The sequence below is a fragment of the Vicugna pacos genome, chromosome 5, assembly GCF_048564905.1.
Source record: "Vicugna pacos chromosome 5, VicPac4, whole genome shotgun sequence".
Taxonomy (NCBI): Eukaryota; Metazoa; Chordata; class Mammalia; order Artiodactyla; family Camelidae; genus Vicugna; species Vicugna pacos.
Window position 1 is genome coordinate 44,026,854 of NC_132991.1, and position 24,189 is coordinate 44,051,042.

At 34.8% G+C, this 24,189-nt stretch overlaps 1 protein-coding gene across 4 annotated transcripts in view; it reads right to left on the reverse strand.

Moving 5' to 3' along the window:
• TLK1 (tousled like kinase 1) overlaps window positions 1-24,189 on the reverse strand; it is a 125,973-nt gene that overhangs the window by 71,589 nt on the left and 30,195 nt on the right. Inside the window, exons 1-3 of one of the 4 annotated variants that reach the window (XM_072961143.1) lie at window positions 19,795-19,842; window positions 4,251-4,322; window positions 3,129-3,197 (exon numbers count right to left, since the gene is read on the reverse strand). Coding sequence is in view for 2 of the 4 variants with exons in the window: in XM_072961141.1 (XP_072817242.1) it covers window positions 4,251-4,322; window positions 19,795-19,913 (191 nt within the window). In the remaining 2 variants the exon portion in view is untranslated. Of the gene's footprint in view, window positions 1-3,128; window positions 3,198-4,250; window positions 4,323-17,969; window positions 18,020-19,794; window positions 19,914-24,189 lie in introns of those variants that run through there. The other 3 variants (XM_072961141.1, XM_072961142.1, XM_072961145.1) reach the window with 3 other exon arrangements.

The window sequence follows — 24,189 nt, forward strand, 5'->3', positions numbered from 1 at the left end:
ATCACATGTCTTACAGCCTCTGGAAATGTTCACCGTAAACTCATGAGGAAATGAAAGTTATGAGGAAATGAAAGTTAAAAGGCCCAATGTGTCTTAGGCATTATTGTAAAAAAGGCAAATAATGTCTTAGCACTATTATAAAACTTGTTTCGAATCTGTGCACCATGAAAGAGTCCTAGGACCCCCAAGAATCCTCAGACCACCCAAGCTTTTAACATGTTTGCCAAAAACTACTAAGCCTTCATCTTTAGCCTGATCTCTTTCCTGAGTTCCATATAGCTCCTACTGCCTATACTTGGTCATTTCACAGATATTCAAACTCAGTGTTGTCCAGAATTTAATTCATTACCTTCTATGCTAAATCTTTTCACCTTCTCTGTGTTGTCTGCCTCAAAGGCATTATGATTCATGTAAAACTAGCTACTTTTAATTAATCCTAGGCTCCTCCCTTTCCTTCTTTACCTTCATTCAGTCTTCAAATCATACTGGTTCCATTGTTAAAAACTAGTAGAATCTGAGAGCTTGTTAGAAATGCAAACGCTCACCCCAGACCTATAGACGTAAGAACCTTTGGTAATTCACTTGCACATTAAGGTTTGAGAAGCATGGGCCTCGGAGGTGATAGCATCAATAACCAACACTGGAGAATCTGAAGAAGGCAGAGCCCAAGAGGCAAACTTGAGCACACTATAATTAGAATCCCCACCTACGTGAAGGTTTTCCTACTGTTAAACCTTGGAGGTTTGAAGTTTTGTAAAGGCAGCAGCATTCTTAACTAAATGATCTTCCCAACTTAGGTTTTACCTCCCTCCCATCCTATCCTCTACACTGCCCTCTAAGGGAAACTTCTTCATCTCTGTTGATCTTGTCTTCTCTGCTTCAGTGGCTCCCTATCTCCCAGATAGAAGTCCAAATTCCTTACTATGAAATACAAGGGCATTCAAACCCTGCCTCTGCCTATCTTTCACTATCCTAACATATCTTCTCTATACCAGAAGTTTGCAAACCACTTGGATCACCTAGGGAGCTTGGTATTTTTTTAGCTCCTCAGGTGAGCTAAAAGGTAGTTAGGTTTGAGAATCACTGCCCTACATCTTGAACAAAACTATGTGCCATGTTTCCACGCAAAAGCAAAAGCAGATCCTGTCCCACTGCCTGCCTTCTTATACTTTGTGCTTGTCCTCTGGGATGAATCCATAGGCTTTCCTAACTCAACTATCACCTCTTCTTTGAAGGAAGATCTCTCTTTCTCTTCCTTTCCCTCCTTTCCCCTTGCAGGCAGATGGAATTAAGGGTTTCTTGCTCTTTGCTCCCACAGTACCTTGTGCTTATCTCTACTATAGCAAAGTCCACACTATGAAACAGTTTACCTGTCCTAAAAGACGCTACTCTTAAGTGAAAGCAGGGACTGTATCCTATTTATCTTTATATTCTCTGTGCTTGGGCACAGAGGCTAGAAGATAATAAATATGTAATAAATACTTACTGAAAATACAGCAAATTTTTGGAGCCTGTTGAACAGACCCAGAGTGATATAAAATAAGGCAAAACAATACTAATACCTTTCTATCTGCTAGACAATTTCATTATCAAAAGGAAAACCCTTTTTGTTCTACAATTCTACTCTTAATAAATAAAAGGCAAATTCATACATAAAGCAACTCATATATAAGCTGAAATGAAAATTTTCAGCTGAAGTAGATATAATCAACAGAACAGTGAATATATCAGATGATTTTCAGTTTTAATAGTAAAAGGACAGATGACAAGAAGGGTGCTGGGTATCTGAAAACAGGGGGAGGAGGATAGAAAGCAGTGAAAAGGGTATTAGTAACATCTTCATAAATACTAAGAGGGAGTCAACGATAGTGTCCAATTGATGAACCAAAATAGCAAGATATGCATATTATTTATATTAAAATGTAGAAATAAATACCAAGGAGAAAAGCTAAAGAAACAGAGTGGGTAAGGGTAGAGATGGGTGGCAGAGAACTGCTATTTTAAAAATTTTAAATATATATATATATATTTGTTCATATAACAAAAATTATTATTTAAAAAAATATAATGGTTCAGGGGATGGATTACCAAAAGAATAAAATGACATCAGCAGGCAACAGAATACTAAATAAACTTTACTATCACTTGTACTGGGGAAAGAAGAAGTACTTCTATCCTGAAACTGTTTACTCCCAACAGCTTTACTTCAATGACCTATGAATATCTGCATCCTGATATACATGAAATTTTAATCTGAAGCAATTCATAATTAAGGCATCTAGTATAGACATAAAACCTGGGAATCATCTTCCAGACAAGTTGCTTCTTAAATGGAAAAACAGACCTCCCTCCACCAAAAATATATTTTTTTCAAATTTTAAGGAAAATGTATAATTTGTAGTCATTTCTAAAATATCATGCCACTTGACTTAACCTTTAATTTATAAAAATTCCAGATACAGAATACAAAACAGCAAAAGCCAAAAGATTTTAAGATTTTTCTACTGAGGCCCCAAATTTGTCAAACTTTCTATACAAATAAAGCTAAGTACATCCAATGATTAATCAAATTGTATTTCACTGCAAATACCATTAATGTCTTTAAAAAAATTTTTTTAACTAAAAATACAGTCAAAAAAGATCCTTAGAATTCTTTTAAGGGAAGTATTTTCTTATAGACTGATTCTTTTGGAAGAATTCAAATACTGCATCTATCCTATAACTTATATTAGAAATATGGATACCTATAAAGAACATGAAAATACATGTTCATTATAGGTGATCTAATTTTTACTAGATTTTTCTATTTTAAAAAGTCTATTAAAAATACCAGGTCTGGTGAACAGAAAAGAGAAATATCTAAAATTATTTCACTGTCCTTTGTGACATAAAAGCCTTTGAAAGAAGAGGCATGTGAAATTACTATTTAGACCTAAATCTGTGGAAATATCAAGAAATGTTCCAAAATCCAGGAAATATAAGGTGAAAACATTCTTGATATGGTTTTTGAAAAAAAAAGTACTTTGATAAGATCTAAACATGTAATTTTTAAGGACTTTATGTGTGTTAACTTGAAAAAAAAAACTAAACTGTGATAATCTGGTGCTACAGGGGCGACTAACGCTTACCTCAAGGGAACCTACTGCAGATAAAGTCCCGTCACTTGCACAGTCCTTTCAGCTGCCTGCCAGTTGTCTCTGTGGAAGGGAAAGCCTGATGAGTGAGAGCCCTATGCCATACTCCTTTGCAGTGTCAGGGTGCCTGCACAAAACTGCACAAGACTGTCTACCTAGAGATGCTTTCAATAACACAGGACTTAAAAAGATGCCACCTTTGATATTCCCTTTCCACTGAACACCAAAGCCAAAGTAGCTGAGTTACTGGGTGCTAATGACCTATTGGTGTTACTGTCGAGATGATATATCTACACTAACCCAGGCAAAAAAAAAAGACTAAAATGGATCAAGTAGAAGTCAAGTCAACACTGAAAGAGGGGGAAAAAAACACAAAGACACAGACGCAAATGTTGAAAATTAAGTGACAGAACTCTATAATCTGAGAAGAGGAAATATTACAGGCTATATCCACAGAAAGTGAAGCTGCAGCAGCAACAAATGGATGTTAACACCCAAAGAACTTCCTATCTGAACATTTCTAAAATGCCATCGAGAATATCCAGCTCAACATGAACTGTACCATGAATCCAAATACCTACTTATAAAGTTCCATGTGTTTTCTTAGTGGGGACAGTAAGTGGGTGGGAGGGGAGGGATTTTTCAGATATTTGAAAATATGTAAAAGTGAAAACCAACAGCATGAAATCCCATAAGAAATTCCAAAAAGAGAAAAAAATACACATCTCTATCTCAGAAAGTAAATAAACTCCTCATCAGGACCAAACTAAGAAGGAAGTATAACAAGAAATAACAGAAAACTATGAAACAACATATTGCAAAAACCACATTCATCTCTTAGAATTATGAATGGCTAGGAACTTAAAACCTCTACACCACTAGTGCATAAGTTCAGGTACACAACCAAAGAAACTGTATTTTCTTTCTAATGCAAAATAGTCTTTAGTCTAAATGCTGTGCTTCATAAGACAGAATAAAATGCTCCTACAAAAAACTTTAAAAGAATTAACCTTTTAATACAAGGACTGAAGAAGGAAAAAAATTTTTTTAATTAAAAAGAAAAGGTGATTCCAGCTTTTACTTTATTATCACCATATTTTAAATGAAGTTACTTACCTCTGATTCTTTGTCACTCAAAGATCCCAAGCTTCCAAAACTGTGATTAGAGCTTTCATTATTTGTTGAGGCCTGTTAAAGATTTTTCAAAAGGTAAAAATTAGGAATAATTTTAAATGGAACATATTACAAAGTAAATAATCTATCTTCATAATTAAAAATAAGTATGATTCGCTTAAGCAAGGAAGACAAATGAAGTAAAAATAAGAAATACCAACTTCTTAACACTGTAAGTATCTTAGAAAGTTTTATCAAATCAATTAAAGTTCTGCTGTATTTCAGAAACTGATTTGTGTTAAACTGATTTTTTAGAATATCAAATTCAGGAGTAAAGGAAATGGGCCATTGTTAGGATAACAAGGTCCCCTAAAATTACTACCCACTGTATAAAAACCAATGCTTCCTTTAACCAAAAGTATTATTTATTCTCCTTAACACCCATTTCAGTCTTCCATCATATCCATCTCATCCACTCCCCTTTGCCTCTTTTCATATTAACAAACCAGGCAATCTTTGGTTTTTGTTTGGCTGGGCTTAGCCTTTTAAGAAAATCTTCTTCTGTCCTGACTATTTTATAAGTGCTTCACTCAAGAGTTTCTACATTTCCTTTCCAATATTTTTGAACTGTGACCAACAGAAATAAGCTATCACTCTGTAGGATGACATTTTCTATGTTTCCAGTATGTTTCTATGATGCTTATTATTCTGTGGACTTTTCTGGACCATCAGTACACTAGATCAATGTCTTACAGGAATGTTTAGACCAGAGGCTGACAGGCTATATAGCATATACGCCAAAGTATGAATGAACTTCATTTATGGGAAGGCCAGCTGATATTCCTGTTTCCCTTCAGTATCTAAGAGTAGCTCCTAATTCTATTACAAGGTTGCAAGCTGGCCTACAGCTACCCTCAGACTGACTAATTTCCAAACTGATGACTCTGGGCCATTGCATATATGTCCAGTGCCTCAGCGGACACTGTAAACGCTATTTTCAACACAAAAATAACACTGGAACTGATTAAAATTCAAGCACTATTTGGAGGAAGTTATAATCTAACGAGGACAAGATTATCAAACTTGAAAAAGAGAACACCATAAATAGCAATTAGTAAGTAATAAATCAGAAAGATTCAGGGACAATGGAGGCAGGGCAACGTTTCTGAGCATGCGTAAATCCCTACATAAAAATATAAACCCCAAATCCACAAGCAACATTTACAACAAAACTACATGACATAAAAGAGCAAGTGAGTACAAATCACCAATAACTGCAGGACCTGCATGGTATGTGAGGAAGCAGAAGGTGTCTCCCAAAACAGCAACAGCAAATTGACCAAAAGGTCATTCTGAGCACAAGCTGTAACTGGGTTTCTGTGCTTTTCAATAGTGACTAAGTGCAGGGGGTCCATGGTGAAATCTGAGTAAGTTGGAGCATTTTGCCTACATGAACTCTTAAAACTGATCCTTCACTAATGGTGTCACAAAGAGGATAAACTACTGGATGTGGAATCAAAACTGAACACATTAGATACAATGAAGACAGAGGAAAGAGAACAGTAGGGAAAGAAGCAAAGCATAGAAATCACAGAAAGCAAATGTTACACTTTTGAAGAGTGCTCAAAAACAACAGCAGAGGGAGCTCTGTAAGAAAAGTCATCCTAAACCACAAAAAAAGTAAGTAACAGAAAATGATGTAGGTCAATCCTATGAAGTTCTAAGAGAAAAAAGAGTAAGATACAGAATTATACCCTGAAAATAAAAGCATATCAGGAATACACATCCACAACATAGGTGAAAATTATAATCTACTAATTCAAAATGAGCTAAAAGTCATTACAAGAATAACTCAGGACATGAAAGAACAACATAAGTCAAATTTCAAAAAACTCAGTAATGTAAGGTAACAGAACTCAGGAAAACATCAGAGATTGAAAAAAAAAATTTCAGAAATGAAGATTAAGCCTGAATGAACACAAGATAAAATACATACAATAAACAATGCTTTAAGAGAACAAGAAGGTAAAAAAGAAACAGTTCTGAAATCAAAAGAAATGGAGAAATTCAAAGGATGAGAGAAAGCAGCAACTTAATGAACTAACAATGATCCAACATTCAGATATCAGAAGTCTTTAATGAGCAATACTGTAAGAGAACAAATAGTAAAAACTACAATTCAAGAAAACTTTCCCGAAAATTAAAAAAAATTGAAACTACTGATTCAAGGAGCACCACGTTACACTCAAGAATTCAGTCTAGGAGGACAATATCAAAATTTTCAAAGGCAACACTTAATGCAAGAAGAAAACAGAGTAACAAATATCAGAAAATCAAGAAAACAAAATTTGAATAAAATATCTTATATTCAGTAAAATTGATTTTTAGCATACAGAGGACACAAATTGTTATCAAAATGCCAAAAAATTGGGAAATACTGCTCCCAAGAGCCCTTCCAAAAGAACCTCTAGAGAACAAGCTTTAGACAATCAAAATGAAAACTGTTTCAACCCAAGAACTGATGGTAAGCAATATTATTACTTACTTGTTGATAAATTTATATGGAACCACAGAAGACCCAGAACTGTCAAAGCAATAACTGGGGAAAAAGAACAGAGCTCAAGGCATAACCCTCCTAGACAATACTACAAAACTGCAGTAATCAAAACAGTGTGGTACTGGAACAAAAACAAGTGTATAGATCAATGGGATGGAATAGAGAGCCCAGAAATAAACCTACAAAACTATGGTCAATTAATCTTCAACAAAGCAGGCAAGAATATACAATGGAGAAAAGACAGTCTCTTCAGCAAGTGGTGCTAGGAAGGCTGGACAGCTGCATGTAAATCAGTGAAGTTAGAACACTCCTTTATATACATACAAAAAAACAAAATGGCTTAAATGTAAGACATGACACCATAAAACTCCTAGAAGAGAACATAGGCAAAACATTCTCAGACATAAGTCGTAGCAATGTTTCCTTAGGTCAGTTTCCCAAGGCAACAGAAATAAATGGAAAAATAAATGGGACCTAATAAAATTTATAAGCTTTTGCACAGCAAAGGGAACCATAAACAAAATCAAAAGACAACCTACAGAATGGGAGAAAATATTTGGAAACAATGCAATAGACAAGGGATTAATTTCCAAAATATACAAACAGCTCATAAAACTTAATAACAAAAAACAAACAATCCAATCCAAAAAGAGGCAGAAGACCTAAAGAGACATTTCTCCAAAGAAGATATACACAGATAGCCAACAGGCACAATGAAAAGATGCTCAACATTGCTAACTGTGAGAGAAATGCAAATCAAAACTACATTGACGTATCACCTCACACCAGTCAGAATGACCTGGTCTACATTAAAAAGTCTACAAATAAAAAATGCTGAAGAGAGTGTGGAGAAAAAGGAACCCTTCTACAGTGTTGGTGGGAATGTAAACTGGTGCAGCCACTATGGAGGTTCCTTAAAAAACTAAAAATAGACTTATCATACAATCCAGCAATCCCACTCCTGGGCATATATCTGGAGAAAACTCCAATTTGAAAAGATACATGCACCCCAACATTCACAGCAGCACTATCAGTCAAGACATGGAAACAACCTAAATGTCCACCAACAGATGAATGGATAAAAAAGATGTGGTATACATATACAATGAATACTACTCAGTCATAAAAAAATTGAAACAATGCCATTTGCAGCAACAAGGATGGAACTGGAGATTATCATACCAAGTGAAGTAAGTCAGAAAGAGAAAGACAAATATCATATGGTATCACTCATATGTGGAATCTAAAATATGATACAAATCAACTTACTTACAAAACAGAAATAGCCTAACAGACATAGAAAACAAGCATGGTTACCAGGGGGGAAGCAGGTGGGAAAGGATAAATTGGGAGTTCAAAATTTGCTGATACTAACTAGTACATATAAAATAGATAAACAACAAGTTACTGTTGTACAGCACAGGGAACTATATTCAATACTCTGTAATAAACCATAACAAAAAAAACTATCTGTGTATGTGTGTGTGTGTGTTATACCAGAATCACTTTGCTGTACACTAGAAACTAATACACATTGTAAATCAACTATACTTCAATAAAAAATTGTTTTTAAAGATTAAATAAGAAATACAAGGAAGAGAGTATAACATTTAAAGGCTAAATGCATAAAAAGCTGTTAATAATACAATTTAAAAAAACTTTGGAATGAAAATTTATGGAAAGCACAAGCAAAATAATTTTTAACTGTTTTCAATAATCTCTTTGGTCACTGTGATAGTACACAAATTGTTATTTTGAGATTGCTGTGTATATGAGACATAGAAAGGAGTAAATGTATAGAATAGACAAACCAGTTCATACTGTATAGCAGAGGGAACTATATTTGGTATCTTGTAGTAACTTAGGTGAGAAGGAATTTGAAAACGAATATATGCAGGTTCATGTACACTATGCTGTACACCAGAAACTAAAACCAACACTGTACATTGGCTATACTTCAATAAAAATGTATATGTACAAAAAAAAGTTCTTACACTCAAAGAACTTAAATTCTAAAAAAGAAAAAAAAAAGAAAGAAAGAAAAAGGAGTAAATGATGCACACACATAATGTACATATGTCAAGCTCTGTGACGTTGCCAAGGCAAAGTCTGATCTTGTTTATTATGGTGGTGACCAACAAACCTTCCATTTTAAAGGCACATTTTCTCTTTTATAATTAATAACTAATGTATAGGATGAAGCTTTCAGACTTTGTAAATACGTTGTTGTTCAAAACATTTTTCTAAATTATTTTAGCATTCATTGATGATCCTTACCTTAATCAATAATTACACTGGGAAATATTAAATGTTGGTTTTCTGATTCTACATTAATGTTGACACACTTCTAAGAGACTACCACATAACAACAAACATACCTAGCTTGGTTCCTAAGTACCACTCCCCACTAAAATAAAGCAGGGCTCTTTGAAAAGATCTGTTCATGTTCATCACTGAGACCACAGTGATAACTAGAGAGAGATGGCAGAAATGTGTATGTTTACATGAGCACAAATTTGACAAAAATGTTGACATGTCTTAAATCTAGATAAAGAGTATGCAAGTATTCTTTGTAAAATGTTTTCAACTTTTCTACAGGTTTAATATTTTTTTCAAAGTAAAAGGATGTTTAAAAGGGGGGGGGGACCCTGAAGGATGTATAAATATCAGTTTGAGAGAACAGAAATAAATGAGTAGAGGGTCATCATAATACTAACTTTAGTATTATGTAACTTTAAAACATCAGGAAAAACTCCATTTGTCCAGTGGAAAGCAAAGAGTGGAAGGGACTAAAAGTAAAGTAAAATTAGAAAACACCAGACAACAGACGATAGATAGCAGGACCAAGTCAATAAATAAAAATAATTACAATAAATGTAATGGACTAAACCCATCACTTAAAGAGATTAAAAAATGCTCGTATTCCATCAAAAGAGAGAGAGAGAGAAAAGAGGGAGAGAGAGACATGCTGTCTAAAAGAAATATATTTAAAAAGAATAAAAAAGAAAAATCATATACCTAAAACAATTATGAACAGAAAGAAAACTGAGGTTAGTATTCTTAAGATTTGAAAAAATGCTTAAAAAAAAATTATAGTCCTAAAAGGAAAAGCAGAATAAGACACATGCATGTAAAAATACAACCCCAAAACATGAGGCAAAAACTGATAAAATGTTAAGCTGAAATACATAAATCAATAATCATAATTAAAGATTTTAAAATAACCTCCCTCAGAAAAAGATAGCTCGAGCTGACAATACAGGGAGATTTCTAAGATCTGAACAAATAAGAGCTATTAGATATGAAATATTTATATATTTAGCCACAAAAGCATTAAAATATTCAGGAATTAGCCCAAATATAAAAACTAGCCAAATATTAAGAACTCTACAGGGAGAAATGAATAAATGGAGAGACATTTCACGTACTTGGATGGGACAACCTAATCTTATAAAGATTTCAGTACTCCCAAAATCAATCTATAAATTCAATGCATTCAGAATAAAAATTCCATTTGACTCTTAAGGAAAGAGATTCAAATAAGTCATGACAGGAGAATAAGATCCAAATGCTAACAAGTAAATGAAGAGATGCTCCAATTTTACATAAGGGAATAAAGATCCAGAAATAATTAAATCAACCTTACAAAAGATTAAAGGAGCCCGACATGGGGCTCTATCATATAAAGATATACCAAAATATAACAGTATTTTTTTTCAATGTTTTACTGGCACAAAAACAGAGAGACCACTGAAATATAAGAGAAATTTCAGAGACAAACTGGTATATATTACATAGCAACTTAATATATGATACAGGAGGTGTCACAAATCAGTGGAAAAATATGGATGATTTGAGAAGCACTGTGGAAAAAACTGGTTCACTAATGGAGAAAAATAAAACTGGACCTCTATCAATACTGTGTAAAAGACAGACTAAAGAGCAAATACAAAAAAGTAAAACTATAAAATTATAAAAACAAAAAACAAAAAAAAAACTATAAAATTATACAGAACTCTAGAATATCTTTGTGCCCCAGGGGTGGGGAAGAAATGTATAACCTTTAGAATATCATCAGAATCCACTGGACCCAATTTTACTTTTTTAGCTTCTTTTCCAAGTAATTCTAACTATTTGTAATAATTACTATTTCACAAATTTTATTCTTTCTTAGGGATCATCCAATGCATAAAAATAAAATGTATTTTTAATAGAATAAAACGCATTCTACCTTGTAATTAATTACCAGATGTCCACTGGACCCTTTCATAAATCTAAAACATTATGGGATCTTATCTTATTCTTCTTATATTTTATTATTATATCATCCTAGGAACTCATCATTACTCACCACTGTTCATCAATTACCACGAACTATGCTAAAACAAACAAACAAAAACCACTAAAATAAAAAGAAAATGAAGAATGATGCTATGAGAGGCAATAATGACCCCCAATGGTGCCAATGCCCTAATTCCCAGAACCTGTGAATATTGTTTTAAATGGCAAAAGGGACTTTGCAGATGTGATTAAGGGTAAGAATTTTTGAGATGTGGAAATTATAACAGATTATCCAGATTGGGTGGGCCCAATACAATCACATCAGTACTTAAAAGTAAAGAACTCTTCTAGGCTATGGTACAAGAGATGTGACTTCTGAAGAGTAAGAGACCCAACATTGCTGGCTTTGAAAACAGAGGAAGGAGACCACCAGCCAAGATATGCAGGAAGCCTCTCAAAGCTGGAAAAGGCAAGGCAAAAGATCCTCCCCTAGAGTCTCCAGAAAGGAATGCAGCCCTGAAGACACCCTGATTTTATTCCAGTGAGACCAGTGTCAGATTTATGACCCTGAAAGACCCATAAGATAATAAATCTGTACTGTTTTGAGCATCTTATTAGTAATTTATTATAGTAGAAATAGAAAAACAATACAGATTTAATGACCTAAAAGGAGGATGCAATAGTGAAGTAAATTATAATCTTTCAGTTATCTTCTTGCTTTCCCAAAGTACTGCATCATCTTTCTAAAATGTATAAATGACTAAAAAAACCACCTTTGTACTTTGATTTTAGCCTTCACAGACTCCAGTTGAGAATTAAGAAATTTTCACTTGCCAAGGTGGTCAAGAGAAGAAAATTAAAGAGGAAGGCAATTTATAATTATTAGATAAATCAGTACACATGACATATGTAGATAAACAGATAACAGCACCTAAAACTGATGATGGTGACACTGACTATGCAAGTAAAATCTCAGAGTCTTCAAATGACATTATCTACATGACTTTTCTAAAATTCAAGAATCAGTGGATTTCTGGTCAAGATGGCAGAGTAGTAGGACAATGAGCTCGCCTCTCCTCATGACCACAAAAAACCACAACCAACTACTAAACTACCATTGGGGGAAAAAAAAAGACTGAAACCTATCAAAAAGAAATCCTCTTCACCGAGACACAAAGAGAGGGAACCTCAGAGTCATGGTAGGCGGGGCATGCTCACAATATAATTGGGTCCCATACCCCCTGAGTGGGTGACCCACAAGCTGAATAATTAAGTTGCAGAGGCCCTTCCACAGGAGTGAAAGTTCTGAGCCCCATGTCAGGCTCCCGAGCCTGGGACTCCAGCATTGGGAGGAGACCCCAAAGCATCTGGTTTTGAAGACCAACAGAACTTAACTCCAGGAGCCTCGCAGGACTGGGGGAAAAAGAGACTTCACCCTCTTGGGACGGACACACAGAATTTCATGCATGCCAGGTCCAGGGATAAAGGCAGTGATTTCATAGGAACCAGGGCCAGACCTACCTGCTAGTTTTGGAAGGTCTCCTGCGGAGGTAGGGGGCAGCTGTGACTTACCCTGGGGACCTAAAAACTGGTGGTGGACAGGACATTCGGGGACTGTTTGCCTACATGAGCTTTCCTGGAGGCTGACATATTGATTGGATCATTAGCACCTAGACCTAGCCCCACCCAACAGCCTGTAGGCTTAAACGCTGAGAAGCCTCAGGCCAAACAACATACTGGGTGGGAACTCAGCCCCACCCATCAGCAGTCTTCCTGACCCCACAGCCTCTAGGCATGCCCCTACCCACCAAAGGACCAGGACTAAGTTCCACCCAGCAGTGGGCAAGCACCAACTCCTCCTGCCAGGAAACCTGCATAAGCCTCTAGTCTAGCCTCACCCACCAGGGGGCAGATACCAGAAATAAGAAAACAACAATCCCAAGGTTTGTGGAAGGAATCAGCAAACACAGGCCAGACACTACTCTAGGACCAGCTGGACCCTGGCCCTTGGGAGACAACAGAGAAGTGTACTGCTGGAACTCATAAGACATATTCCACAGATGGGTACTTCTCCAAGGTCAAGAAACAAACCTACCTAAAAATACAAATAGAAAATTAGACAATATGAGCCAGCAGAGAATATCTTCCAGGCCCAGGCATAAGATAAAATCCCAGAAGAAATAAGTGATGAGGAGATAGGCAATCTATCAGAGAAAGATTTTAGTGTAATGATGAAGATGTTCAGAGAATTCAGGAGGAGTACAGATACACAGAGGGAAGTGTTCAGCAAAGAGTTAGAAAATATAAAGAATATTCAAACAGAGTGAAAGAATACAATTACTGAAATGAATAACAGACTAGAAGGAACCAAGAATAGACTAAACGAGGGAGAACAACAGAACAACAGGTAAGTGAAGTAGAAGACAGATTACTGGAAATCACTACCACAGAAGAAAAAACAAAAACGAAAAGAAATGAGGACAGTTTAAGAGAACTCTGGGATAACATGAAGCACACAAATATTCATATTATAGGGGTCCAGAATAAAAGAGAGAGAAAGAAACTGAGAAAATATTCCAAGATGTAACAGCCAAAAACTTCCCTAACTTGCGAAAGGAAACAGTCACCCAAGTCCAGGAAGCACAGAGAGTTCCACAAAGGATTAATCCAAAGAGAAACACACTGAGACACATAGTAATCAAACTGACAAAAATTAAGGATAATGAGAAAATATTAAAATCAGTAAGAGAAGAGCAACAAGTAACATACAAGGGAATTCCCATAAGGTTATCAGCTGATTTTTCAGCAGAAGATCTACAGACCAGAAGGGAGTGGCACAATATCCTTAAAGTGATGAAAAGGAAGAACTTACAACCAAGAATACCCTATCCTGCAAGGCTCTCATTGATTTGATGGAGAAACCAAAAGCTTCACAGATAAACAAAAGATAAAAGAATTCAGAACCACCAAACCAGCTTTACAACAAATGTTAAATGAACTTCTCTAGTCATCAAACCACAAGAAAAGACAACAAAAAGAGAGGGGGAAAAAAAAAAACAAAAAAAAAGACCTACTAACAAACCCAAAACAATCAACAAAATGGCAATAAGAACATACTTTTCAATAATTACCTTAAATGTAAATGGATTAAATGCTCCAACCAAAAAGCACAGACCGGCTGAACAAAAACGAGACCCATATGTATGCTGTCTACCAGAGACTCACTTCAGAACTAGAGACACATGCAGGCTGAAAGAAAGGGGATAGAAAAAGATATTCCATGCAAACAGAAACCAAAAGAAAGCTGGAGTAGCAATATTTATATCAGACAAAATAGATCTTAAAATAAAGATAGTTACAAGAGACAAAGAAGGACACTACATAATGCTCAAGGGATCAATCCAAGAAGAAGATATAACAACTATAAATACATATGCACCCAACACAGGAGCATCTCAAAAAGGAGAAATCAACAATAACATGGTAATAGTGGGGGACCTTAACACCCCACTTACACCAATGGACAGATCATCCAGACAAAAAATCAGTAAGGAAATACAGGCCCTAAATGACACATTAGACCAGGTGGACTGAAGTAATATCTATAGGGCATTCCATTCGAAAGCAACAGAATACATGTTCTTCTCAAGTGCACATGGAACATTCTCCAGAATCTATCACATGTTGGCCCACAAAGCAACCCTCAGTAAATTTAAGAAAATTAAAATCATACCAGGTATCTTCTCCAACTGCAATGTTATGAGGTTAGAAATCAACTACGAGAAAAAAACTGAAAGAACTGCAAACATGTGGAGGCTAACCAATATGCTACTAACTAACCAATGGATCACTGAAAAAAAATCAAAGAGGAAATCAAAAAAATCTAGAGACAAATGAAAATGAAAACACAACAACCCAAAATCTCTGGCACCCAGGTGACAGGGCTGGAGTGTGTTAAGTGGGTGGTTTTGACTGCTTAGATTTTTCCTTTTTGGTGTAATGTTTTACAAATCCTTTAGCCTGAGAACTGATGTTAATTGCCTTAAATAAATTAATAAAAATCTAAAAAAAACAAAACCCCCAAACCTCCAGGATGCAGCAAAAGCAGCTCTAAGAGGGAATTTTATAGCAATACAGGCCTACTTCAAGAAACAAGAAAAATTTCATATAAACAACCTAACCTTACACCCAAAGCGGCTAGAGAAAGAAGTACAAACAAAACCCAAAGCTGGTAGAAGAAAAGAAATCATAAAGATCAGAGCAGAAATAAATGAAACAGAGGCTAAAAAAACAATTTAAAAAAAGGTCAATGAAACTAAAAGCTGGTTCTTTGAAAAGGTAAACAAAATTGATAAACCTTCAGTCAGACTCATCAAGAAAAAAGGGAGAGGGCCCAAATTAATAAAATCAGAAATGAAAAAGAAGTCACAACTGACACCACAGAAATACAAAGGATCATAAGAGACTACTATGAGCAACTATACACCAACAAAAAGGACAACCTAGACGAAACAGACAACTTTTTAGAAAGGTATAAAGTATAATTTGCCAAGACTGAATCTGGAATAGAAAATATGAACAGATGAATTACCAGTACTGAAACTGAATCAGTAATTATAAAATTCCCAACAAACAAAAGTCCAGGTGACTTCACAAGCGAATTCCACCAAATATTTAGAGAAGAGTTAATACCTATCCTTCTTAAACTATTTCAAAAAATTGCAGAGGAAGAACACTTCTGAACTCATTCTTTAAGGCCACCATCACCCTGATACCAAAACCAAACAAAGATATCACAAAAAAAGAAAATTACAGGCCAGTATCTCTTATGAATAAAGATGCAAAAATCCTCAACAAAATACTTGCAAATCAACCCCAACAATGCATTAAAAGGATTACACAAGATGATCAAGTGGGATTAATCTCAGGGATGCAAGTTTTTTTTCAATATCCACAAATCAATCAATGTGATACACAACATTAACAAATTGAAGAATAAAAACCATATGATTATCTTAATAAATGGAGAAAAAAGCTTTTGATAAAATTCAACATCTATGTATGATAAAAACCCTTCAGAAAGTGGGCACAAAGGAAACATACCTCAACATAATAAAGGCCATGTATGACAAACCCACAGCTAACATCATACTTAATGGGGAAAAGCTGAAAGCATTCCCTCTAAGATCAGGAACAAGACAAAGATGCCTACTCTTGCTACTTTTATTCAACATAGTTTTGGAAGTCCTAGACATAGCAATCAGAGAAGAAAAAGAAATAAAGGGAATCCAAATTGGAAAAGAAGCAGTAAAACTGTCACTGTTCATAATACTATACATAGAAAACCCAAATGAAGTGACCAGAAAACTACTAGAGCTCATCAATGAATCTGATAAAGATGCAGAATACAAAGTTAATATACAGATATCAGTCGCATTTCTGTACAATAACAATGAAATAGCAGAAAAAGAAATTAAGGAAACAGTCCTATTTACCATCACACCAAAAGAAAAATATAATACCTAGGAATAAACCTACCCAAGGAGGCAAAAGACCTGTACTCTGAAAGCTGTAAAACACAGATGAAAGAAACTGAAGATGACATAAACAGATGGAAAGATATATCACGTTCTTGGATTGGAAGAATCAATATTGTTAAAATGGCCATACTACTCAAGGCAATATGCAGATTCAATGCAATACCTATCAAATTACCAATGACATTTTTCACAGAGCTGGAAGAAGAAATGTTAAAATTTTATGGAAACACTAAAGACCCTGAACAGCCAAAACACTCTTGAAAAAGAACACAGCTGGGAGACTCACTCCCTGACTTCAGACTATACTACAAAGCTACAGTAATCAAAACAGTATGGTACTGGCACAAAACACACACACAGGTCAATGGAACAGGATAGAAAGCCCAGAAATAAACCCATGTACTCATGGTCAATTAATCTATGACAAAGGAGACAAGAATATACAATGGAGAAAATACAGTCCCTTCAACAAGTGTTGGGAAGGCTGGACAGCCACCTTTCAAAGACTGAAATTAGAACACACATGACTTAAATTAAGACCAGATACTATAAAACTAGAGGAAAACATTCACAAAACACTCTGACATAAATCATAGCAGTATTTTTTTCGAACCAGCTCGTAGAGTAATGGAAATAAAAGCAAAAATAAACAATTGGGATCTAATCAAACTTAAAAGCCTTTGCACAGCTATGGGTACCATCAACAAAATGAAAAGACAACCCACAGAGTGGGAGAAAAGATTTGCAAATGATGCGACTGACAAGGGACCAATTTCCAAAATATACAAACAGCTCATACAGCTTAATATATTAAAAAAAGCAACCCATCAAAAAATGAGCAGAAGACTTAAATAGACAATTCTCCAAAGAAGACATCCAGATGGCCAACAAGCACATGAAAAGATGCTCAACACCACTAATTGTTAGAGAAATGCAAATCAAAGCTACAATCAGAAATCACCTCACACCAGCCAGGATGGCTATCATTAAAAGTCCATAAACAATAAATGCTGGAGACGGTGTGGAGAAAAAGGAACTCTCCTACACTGTTGGTGGGAATGTAAATTGGTGCAGCCACTATGCAGGACCACATGGAGGTTCTCTAAAAAACTAAAACTAGACTTACCATATGATCCAGCAATCCCACTCCTGGGCATATATCCAGAGAAAAATATAATTCAAAAAGATTCATGCACCCCAATGTTTGCAGCAGCACTATTTACATTAGCCAAGACATGGAAACAATCCAAATGTCCACTGACAAATGACTAGATAAAGAACATGTGGTGTATGTATATATACAAGGGAATACTACTCATTCATAAGAAAAGAATGAAATAATACCATTTGCAGCAACATAGGTAGACCTGGCGGTTCTCATTTGAAGTGATGTCAGAAAAGAGAAAGAAAAATATCATATAATATCACTCATATGCAGAATCTAAAAAAAAAAAAAGACACAAAAGAACTTATCTACAAAACAGAAACAGACTCACAGACATAGAAAACTTACGATTTCCAAGTGTAAAGGGAGTGGGAAGGAATAAATTGGGAATTTGAAATTTACCCCTCTTGGGGAGTGATGGAAATGCTAGCTACCTTGATTGTGGTGGTGGTTTCATTAGTGTATACTTCTATCAAAATTCATCAAACTCTACATCTGAAATATGTGCAGTTTACCATACAGGAATCATACCACAATAAAGGTGTTAAAAAATTAAAAACAAACCAAAAAACCCAACAACAACAACAAGAATCAATTAATCAATAAATTGGTCAATACATTTCTAAGAAAAGAAAGGAAACATTCTCATACCAGTCAGTCATCCAACTGAAGGACTACATCACATAACATTCTGCAACAAGAAAAAACCTGGACCATCTCATTATGTTCAAAGGACATATGACAATCTCCTTCGTCTTTTATGATGTTTGTGCACCAAGATTTACTTGATACAAGAGGTTTTAGTATGTTTAAATTCATATTAAAATTTCTAAGAAAGTTGGTTTTCATTACACTTTTATTCCCATTGCTATAAATTAGTGGTAAAATAACTTAAAATATAAACACAGCAAAAGGGTCTATTTGACCCAGACAGTTAATGATGATGACTGTTTTTCTTAGTATACCAAGAGTTAGGCAAAACTTCAGAGGTAAAGAATGTAAGGCAAAAAACTGATGAATTCAAATACAACAGAATTAGAGTTCTGTACAATGATGGACATCATGAATAAAGTTAATAGACACAACAAAATGGGAGAAGTTATTTGTATTATATACAACCAACATGGAATTAACATGTAGTATACAAGGTACATGGGAAAATCAGTTTGAAAAAGAAAGATGTAATCCTGACAGAAAAAAAAAGGCAAAGAATTGTAACAATTATAAGAGACTCCCAGGAAGCTAACAAGCATATGAAGAAATGCTCAAAATAACTGATACTAAGTAAGACAATGATATATTATTTTATCCCTACTGGACTATCAAAAGTGACAAATATGATGATGCCAAATGTTTCTAGGATATAGAGATAGAGAAATACTTATGCATTATGCTGAAAGTGCAGATTAGTTTTCTATAACTGTTCTGAATAGCAATCTTGCACTATTTATTCAATTTACATCTACACATACCCTACACCCTAAAAATTCTGCTCTTGGGAATATATCCTAACTAAATGCTCACAAGGTTCCATAAGGAAACAAGTACAAGAAATTTACTGCAGTGCGAGGCAGTGAGGAGTTGAAGACAACCTGATGTCTATCACCGGAAAGCCTTACACATACACTATTAATTTTATGCAGCAGTTAGAAGTGGTGGATTAGTGTACAGAAAGAAACATACACAGATAGGAACATGTGTGACAGGGGCAAGGAAGAAACAAAGTACAGGAAAGGTAAAAATTATGTAATGGGAGAAAGGCAGTACAGTCTAAAATTCCTTTTTACCCCAAAACCTATTACGCTGTATTACCAACATAATGCCCCTGGAATATGTTGTATGTGAAGTCAGGCATATAAACACTGAATTTTTCCTATATATTATAAACATTAGACTAAGTTACAATTTGTTGTTAAGTACATATGTAGGGATCCTCTACAAAATACATTTTATATCATTTAATGTAAGGAAAAAATGTCAAATAAAGATTACAGTTTTACTCACTTTAGCTCCAACACTGCAACTACCCGTGCTCCCAGTGCTTCCACTTGCAACTCCTGTAAATCTAGCTTCCAATAATTCTTGCCTTCTTGGATCCAGACTATGAAGTTCATCCATTGCACCTATTAAGAAAACAAAAAATACATACACATATATACATCTCTATATACACATATCACTATATATACATATATATATGTATATATATAGTTAGTTGAGATGTAAATATAAACTTAATGAACGAATTCTAAAAACAGATGAAAGTAAGGACTTAAAGATTTTTATAATGTCCACACTCATTTATCAAAACCACCTATGGTGGACTTCCAACACTTTTGACTACAGTCCACAGTAAGAAATGTATTTCCCACCCAACTCAGTATATACTTACATACATATATTAAAGGTTCCCAAATACTTCTTATTTGGTGCACTCCAATATTTAGTTCTAGTCTATTCTAGTCCATTAAAAAAAGAAAAACACTGGTTGTGAGCTGTTAAATTGATAAGCCATTAATAGACGCAGGTCCACAGTTTGAAAAATACCACTTCTCACAGTGTAATCTCCCTAGTTTTTATACAGAATTTTGGCACTAAGTCATATTAATTATTTTGCTTATATATACATTATCTGACTATATTTTAAACTGGGTAAGAGTGTTGTACTACTGTCACATCCCAAAGATTTTTTTATACAGTTGATAGTTTCAAACTGGTTTTTTCGTACAGTTGATAGTTTCTATCAAGCAGATGAAAAACACACTTATATCAAGCAGATCACTGAGGTAACACCTATTGTTGAACAATAACCCTGAGAATTAAGGGGGGAAAATTAGCATTCTCATCTAATTGCCACTATGCAGACTGAAGTATCACAAATTCTAGCTAAAGTTCCATTAAATGTTTAAAAATTCTTGTATCCATGTCTGCTAATTCTCTACTGATACAGCTTCAGAACTGACACAGATGAGTGGTTATCAATGGGAGCAGGGAGGATGTCATCAAAATACAGAATCATACGTGGAACACTTTCAAAGTACACTAGACCCCTTCCATACACCCTGACACTCCTCTCCTAACGGTTAAGAGCTGTTCCTATAAACTTTACCCTTTAAAGTTCCCTTCATTACCTTCCATCGCCATCTGGATAGAGGACTAGATGGAAAATGGTTATCCTTCCAAGTTTATTGGCATTCCTGTACCTGCAGATATCTTCCTATCTACCCCTCCCCTTCTTCTATCTCAGACAAAAAGGAAACTACCTTCAAAAAACTGATGCCTTCAACTCTTGCTTTTGATCTCATTCCTTTTTGATATTCAAGGGATCTTGTATTGCATGTATCCCCTGTTTTGTATCTTTTCCATCCTTGCCTTGCCTCCTCCTACCTCATTTACGTCTTTAAGAAAAATAAACAAACACTTTAGAGCTTAAACTTCATGCTATTATCATTTAATTCTTTCCTTAAACGTGACTTATAACACTAGCCTCCTTAGGTCCCTGGAATCTGGTTTCTATAAGCATACTCCTGACAATGTCCTTTCAAGTATCATCAATACTTACTTTTTCTGATCCTGCTATTATATCAGAAACAGTCACTGTCAGATGATAGATTGAAAAAGGATCTGATTTTTTCCCCATTTCCTTTAGTGTTTTGACAAACAGAAGTGTTTAATTCTAATTTATCTATTTAAGGTTATTGTTTTTCTATTTTTCCAAGAAAACTTTGCATGCCTCAAAGTAAAAAATACAACCTTTGTAAGTTTTATATTTTTCTGCTAAGGTCTATGATTTATCCTAAATTAACATTTGTATATGGTAATAGGCCAAGGATTTTTTTCCCATGTATTTTTCCTGTTTTATTACCATCATTCACTAAAAAACAAAAAAGCAAAATTCTGCATCCACCAATAAACAGTCTTGGTGGCTTTGTCAAAAGTCAAAAAAAAAAAGTATATGGTACTGGTATAAAGACAGACATATAAACCAATGGAATAAAACAGCCCAGAAATAAGAGCACCAAGACCATTCAACGCGAAAAGGACAGTCTTTTCAACAAATGGTATGAGGAAAACTGGATATTCACATGCAAAAACATTAAGTTGGACCCTTAACACCAAAAACAAAAATTAACTAAAATGGATCAAATACTTAAACATAAGACCTAAAACTATGAAACTCTTAGAGGAAAACATAGGGGGAAAGTTTCACAACATTGAATTTGGCAATGATTTCTTAGATATGAAACCAAAAGCTCAGGCAACAAGCAAAGAATTATATAGGTAAGCTGGACTTCATCAAAACTAAAAACTTCTGTGCACCAAAGGACACTATCAAGAAAGTGAAAAGGCAGCCCACAGAATGGGAGAAAATATCTGAAAGTCACATATCTCATAGTGGATTAATTGCAGACTATAAAAAGAAATCCTGTAACTCAACAACAACAAAAATTTTTTTAAATGGGCAAAGGGCTGAATAGGTATTTCTCCAAAGATAGACAACTGGCCAACAAACACATGAAAAAGAGCCCAATATAATTAATCCTTAGGGAAATGCACATCAAAGCCATAATGAAATACCACTTCATATCCATTAGGATGGCTATTATTAAAAAACAGAGAATATCAAGTGTTAGCAAGGATGTGGAGAAGTTTTAACCCGTGTGTGTTGGTGGTGGTGATGTAAACTGGTGCACAGCCACTGTGAAAAACAGTAGTTCTTCAAAAAATTAAATGTAGAATTACCACATGACCCAGAAAGTTCACCCAACAAAAGTGAAGGAAAGACTCAAGAAGATATTTGTAACTCCATGTTGATAACAGCATTATTCCCAGTAGCCAAAAGGTAAGAGCACCCTAAGCATCCATCAATGAATGAATGGATAAACAAAATGTGGTACATACATAAAATGGAATATTAATCTGTGTTAAAAATGAAGGAAATTTTGACAAAGGCTACAATATAGGTGAACACTGAAGACATTATGCTATGTGAAATATATCAGACACAAAAGGACAAATCTGTATGATTCCACTTATACGTGATTCCTAGAGTAGTCAAATTCACAGAAGTAGAATGGTGGATGCCAAAGGCTGAGGGGCATGGTGGAATAGGGAGTTAAGTGTAATGGGTACAAAGGTTTGGCTGGGGAAGATAAAAAAGTTCTGGAGGTACGGTGGTGATGGTAGTACAACAATGTGAATGTATTTAATGCCACTGAACCTACACCTAAAAATGGTTAAAATGGTAAACTTCATTTATGTACATTTTATAATTCTTACAAATAATTTTTAAAAAAGAAAAAGATAAATTGGACTTCATCAAAAATTTTAATTTGCTAGTTCAAAAGACACAGTTATAAAAGTGAAAAGGCAAGCAAGAGACTGAGAGAAAATGTTTGCAAAACATGTATATGCTATATATACTATGTCTATTCTTTGGCTTGGAAACTGGTTGTTGGCTTACTAGAATTTAGCAGGGAAGATGAGGACATCAGCCCCTACTTTGACCTGCACCAGGCTAACAATGTGGTATTTTGTTTCCCATTGTTTTTGTTTCTTAGATGCACAGCTTCCTCTAGGATCTCAACCATCTCCATGAGGTCTTAGAGGAAGCTATACACCTAAGGAAAAACAAAACAGAACAATTAGTTTCTAATCAAAAACTCTTAGTATAAGTCCCAACCTCACCGTAGTCCTTAGTACCATCTAACAAGTTTTTATGACACTTTAAAGATACAATATATACAAGAGCCCCTGGTATAACTCCTTACACATAATAGATACTTAACAAATACTAGTGTACCTGTCTAAAAACCTAACCTTGAATTCTAGACCTTGCTTCTCAAAATGCAGTCCATTGACAGCAGCATCTGTTATCACCTCAGATGCTTATAAGAAATGTAAAATGTTGGGTTGCACTCCAGACCTACCAAATCAGAACCCACATTTGCAAGATCCTCAGGCAATTACTAAGTACATTCAAGTTTAAGAAACACTGTTATAGAATAGGGGATACTACAAACTTTGTAAAGAGCCCAATCATAAGTATTTTAGTCTCTGTAGGTCACTGGGCAAAATCATGTAGATGCTTATATAATGAGAGAGAGGAAAAACTTCTCATAAACTTTTAACAGACAAAATTTAAGCTATAATAATTACATATAGTATTTTATAATAGTTCAGTCTGCTAATGAAAAGAAAGGAATTGGTTGCGGGTGGAGGGGACATTTCACTTATTTTGAGTTTCTTATCATCAAAATATATTGTAAATATTCATCTGATAATCATCATCAGATTTTATGTATTTATCTTTGAAAATGTCTTTTCTGATAGGTAGGTACTGCCAAATGCTGGTATCAATCCAGAAGCATTTGATGTTAATTGAGCATATTCGTTACT